Source organism: Nestor notabilis, unplaced genomic scaffold (genome assembly GCF_000696875.1).
Source record: "Nestor notabilis isolate BGI_N333 unplaced genomic scaffold, ASM69687v1 scaffold23656, whole genome shotgun sequence".
In the NCBI taxonomy this organism is placed as follows: domain Eukaryota; kingdom Metazoa; phylum Chordata; class Aves; order Psittaciformes; family Psittacidae; genus Nestor; species Nestor notabilis.
This window is the reverse complement of record NW_009933651.1, coordinates 20,694-25,455: the sequence shown is the minus strand read 5'-3', so window position 1 is coordinate 25,455 and position 4,762 is coordinate 20,694. Positions and strand designations below refer to the sequence as shown.

The window sequence follows — 4,762 nt, the reverse complement described above, 5'->3', positions numbered from 1 at the left end:
GACACAGGGGCTTGGAGCAACCTGCTCTAGTGGAAGGTGTCCCTGCCCATGGCAGGGGTTGGAACTGGATGAGCTTTAAGGTCCCTTCCGACCCAACCATTCCATGGTTTGGGTTGGATTACTTACAATGAGAACATTCTCAAGACACAATGGCTTATTAGAAACTCCTGCTGTGGAAAGCTGGCAGAAGGTCTGAATGAAGATCAGTATCAAAAAAATAATCCATGTATTTGTTCTCCCACTGAATAGATCCTGGAAAATGTCTGGACCAAACACTGGGCTGGGTCACAGCTCACGGCTGGAGATTTCCTTCTTCCCTCCTTGTCCACCTGGGACGGCCTGGAAATCCTTAAGCTCTTCTTTGTCTTCCTGAATTTCCACCTTGTTCCGCTTGGCCATGATCCTGTTGATTTCCATGAAGGTTTTGTTCTTAGTCTCAGGAACAATGAAGAAGATGTAAACCATAGTGGCGAGGCAGATGGCACAGAAGATGAGGAAGCTGTAGGGCCCCAGTCCAGCCTAGGGCAGTGAAAGACGACAGAGCAGGGATCAGAACACTCCAGTTACATACTTGACATGATTTAGACATGCTGAACCCTGCAATAGCTATCAAATGTGCACGTATTTGAAGTTGAACAACTAGAAGTTAGGGGTGGTTCTAGATTCTGTCTTCTCATACCACCACCATGGATTTATTGGAAACCACTATTGGTTTACTGGAAAAGGAGGGTGAGGGTCTGGTACAGAAATCAAACTAAACTCACCCTTTGCACAAGCTAAAATCACCAACTGCAGCAGTTGCAGTTGGTGGAGACCTGTTTGAAATGCTGACCTAGAGAGCAAAAGCTAAGACTGGGAATTTGCAATCTGGTCCATGCTCCTGAATTCCAGATTAGACATTCACATGGAAAATTAATTGCTTTCTTTTAAACCATGTGCAACAGATAGATGTGATACGGAAATGCTGACTAACATCACCTTCTTGTCCTTAATATATAATCCTGCATACAGGTATTGGGGACCAACTAGGGCACTTACGGCTCTCAGGATTAAAGGGCTCTCTGTAAGAAGGGGTAAGGATACTAAATTTAAGCTGAAGTCTTGCCCTGTTGTGTGATTGCATCTTACCTCCATGTAGAGGAACACGAGCCCCACGGTGAAGTTGGACAGCCAGTGCACAGACCCACCCACCATGAACGCTGCAGGCCGGGAGGACTGCAGGAACATCTCGGTGATCAGCACAAAGGGAATTGGACCTGGAAGATAGTTGCATGTTTGGAAATCCCAGAGGCAATTCCCCCGCTCTGAATTCCCAGGTTACACTGTCCATCTCAGTGGCAGGCAATAGTTTCTAAACTACTAGTATTTAATAACACCCAATACATCAAATAAGGGATTAAATTAAGAAAACAGAGGGTGTTTAAATGACTTGCCTAAGCTCACACACAGCAACCAACCTCTCCTATGGCTGCACCTCAGCCATGAACCCATCTCCAGCATAAGTTGTAAAATAGGATTGGTAAACACAAACTGTCTCTCCAGAGAGCACCCCATGAACAGCAACTAAGCCAGACCTGCTCTTTGAGCAAGAAACAGACTGTGTTTTCATTAACAGGGTGAGGCCACAGGTCCCGAAGACCTGGTGTTCCCCCTCCTCCAGCAATGTCCCTGCCCTTAGTGCTTGAATCTGCCTGATGGCATAAATGGAGAAGGAAAGGTTGTATGCAATTCCATCTGCTAGGAAAACCTCTACCTTGCTGCATCCAGCCAGAGGCTGGCAGGGCTTTCCAAGCTAACCAGGCAACTCCACCATGCTGAGAAGCGGAGTCAGGACAAAGCCTTCCCAATATCCACATTTATCTGCACATCTCCTTTCTGCAAAGTCATCTGCAGGGCCATGTGTGTAATTTGAATGGCTTCTCGTTTGATGTGTTGCCCGCAGATGCAAGCATGCCGCATCTCTGCCCAGCTTGGTAGGGCTCACTAGCTCAGCATTGTTTTGCTCCTGGTCTTGCTTGGGGAATATCAGGCACATGCACAATTGTGCCTTTACTCTTCTCCTCTTGACAGCCAGATGCTCCCCTGCCTCAGAGACACAGCCAGCTACTCACTGGAACATAAATAAGCCTAGCTGACAATCCCTGGCCACACAGAGAAGAAATTCTATCTCCACAAAGCTTTTGGTTTGACATTGAACTTAACACTTGGCTTTCCCAGGTTGTGGAGGAGACAGGACCAGACTGTGCATACTTACTGGCTCCAATAGCATGTCCAATGATGTAAATGATGACACACACTATGCTGAGGTAAGACATCCAGGAGACAGTGGTCTGGGAAGAATTTAATCACAGATTACAAGTGGTCCCTATCTCAGCATCACCAACACATTCAAAGCACTATCTGTAGTAAGATCTGAAGGGGTGCTAAAGCCAGCATCACCCTCCATCGCCAGATACGTCCAACACTTAGCCAAAGAAACCATAGCCTGGGTATGACCCTTGCTTCCAACAAACGGATGCAACAGGTATTATGAACATGATGTGCAGTATTCAGACAAGCAGAATTGTAGTTCTTCCTGGCTTTACTTTAGGTAAATATACAAGTACAGAGACCTTTCATATCATCCCTTCCCTCCCAGGGTGTAGAAGCAACTTCAACATATACCAGTGGTTCCCTGGGCAGTCCAGAAATGCATGGACAAGATCACCTGAGCCATCCAGCTACACACCTGGAGATTGAGGGCCAAAGTTAACACTGCACAGGAGACACAGCACAATCCAAAGCCAGCAAGGAGGAGGATTCTCCTTCCCAAGGATTCCACAATGAAAACCTGAAAGAGACAGAAGAGGGTGAGAGACCAGACACGTGGGGGACAGCACTTATTCCAGCAAAACTTACTGAGATAGTCTTTGTCCTTTAAGAAATTCAGTGACATTGCCACCATCTGCTGATGGTCGATCACTTTGGTTAATGTAGTTGCCTTCAACAAGGGCCACTCCAAGGCACCTATTGTGCCAAGCAGCTCACAGTACGTGTAAATAACATAACCCAGTTTAACCAGTGACCAACAGGGGAAACTGGGCAAGCCAGAACTTGACAAGCCCTAACAGAAACTTACAGCAAGCAAGGTCATGACGACGTTGATGGCACCTATTGACACAGTGACATACTGAACATTATTGTCATCCACTCCTGCCGACAGGAAGATTCTGTCTGCATAGTAGAAGACCTGCAGCAAAACCAGAGCTGTGTTTACATGGCGCCAAAGGCAGAACATGGGAATCCCATTTTGGCTGCTTTTGCACCCTGGAACTGGTGCACAGGAGCCTGAGAACTGGATTCTTTCATTTCTGGACATTGGTGTTTGGATCCTGGCACAAGCACCTGACTTGAAAAATGTCCAAACTACCCTTAACTGGACTAACTGTAACCAAGTGTACTTGTGTGCACTTGGTTTGGGTCAGCACTACCCCACATCATCTGTAAAGCCCCATCCCTTTATTACACATCCACTGGCTTTTCCCATGTGCCTTCCCACTCACCCCATTGATCCCCGAGAGCTGCTGGCCCATCATCATGACGATGATGGAGATGAGCTGCCATCTCAAGCCTCTGAAGGTGCACAGGCTGAATACAGAGAACTGTCCTTCCTCCTTTTCTGACCGGTCTTCTTGGCGCATTTCTTGTATCTCATCATCCACATCATCCCGGCTTCTCAGCTTCTGCAGAGCTAGTTGGGAGAGGAAGGTGAGTTACAGATCCCAGAGAGCAGGTCTACAGTGAGCTCTCCTGCTTCAGATCAAGGCAGAACACTGTTCCTACCATGGGCATTAGTGCTTCCATGGTGGGAAGTCAGGGATTACACATGCAGACAAAGGAGCAATGTTGCAGGAATTCCATCAGTGGAGTTTTTCACACTTGTTTGCATCACTTTTGTCTGCTGGCAGTCATGTCCCACAGATCTATGCCCTTCCACCCCCCTTCCACTAAAGGATGATACTGTACCTCGTCGTGCTTGCTCTTCATTGCCCTTTTGTATCAGCAAGTATCTGGGACTCTCAGGGAAAAAGGGCAATATCAGGAGCTGAATTAGTGATGGGATCCCAGTGAGCCCCAGCAGCACGGGCCAGCCTGTAACAGCAAGATAAGATAACAGCTATGAGACACCTTCCCCCTGTGGGGTCCACAAGAAAGTCCCGAGCCAGGAATTTACCTTTGGCATTTCCAAGGATGCTGTTGAGACCAAGGACCTGAGCTATAAGGATCCCAACGGTGATGAAGAGCTGGGGTACGACCCCAATTGCACCTCTCAGGTTTTTTGGGGATATTTCTCCAAGGAACATGGGAACCACGTTGGAAGCCAGACCTGGTAGAGAACAACATAAGACGTGCAGCTGCCTGGTGCCAGCACACTCACCATCTTCACCAAGATACCTTTTTCCTACGTGAGACCAAAGCGATCTCTGCTGGACCACACCAGGAAACCTCACACTCAAGCCCTTCTGCTCCAGCTGAAGATTTAGTGTCATCTTCTGGCCAGTGAATAAGCTGTGTTTGTTTTCCTCTCTCCTCAGTGGAAGACAGGACAAAACCACGTGGCATTGGTTCACCCAGTACATGGAGAGGTACAAAATCCATCACTGAATCTGGTGCCCTCAGAAACACTGGCTTTGGGAGTGCAACCTGCCCACCTTCAGTGCAAAGCACTGCTTGGTGCTGTGAGGGTCTAGCTGAAATGCTCAGCAGCAAAGCGTTTGAGGAG

At 47.7% G+C, this 4,762-nt stretch overlaps 1 protein-coding gene across 1 annotated transcript in view; it reads right to left on the bottom strand.

Annotated features, from left to right (window-relative positions):
- Nucleotides 1–285: 285 nt before the first annotated feature.
- Nucleotides 286–4,762, bottom strand: part of LOC104407656 (solute carrier family 2, facilitated glucose transporter member 5-like) — a 9,323-nt gene continuing 4,846 nt past the window's right edge. The window contains exons 5-12 of the mRNA XM_010016988.1: nt 4,214–4,366; nt 4,006–4,131; nt 3,543–3,730; nt 3,119–3,229; nt 2,729–2,830; nt 2,255–2,330; nt 1,129–1,256; nt 286–519 (exon numbers count right to left, since the gene is read on the bottom strand). Of these exons, the coding sequence (XP_010015290.1) occupies nt 286–519; nt 1,129–1,256; nt 2,255–2,330; nt 2,729–2,830; nt 3,119–3,229; nt 3,543–3,730; nt 4,006–4,131; nt 4,214–4,366 (1,118 nt within the window). The remainder of the gene's footprint in view (nt 520–1,128; nt 1,257–2,254; nt 2,331–2,728; nt 2,831–3,118; nt 3,230–3,542; nt 3,731–4,005; nt 4,132–4,213; nt 4,367–4,762) is intronic.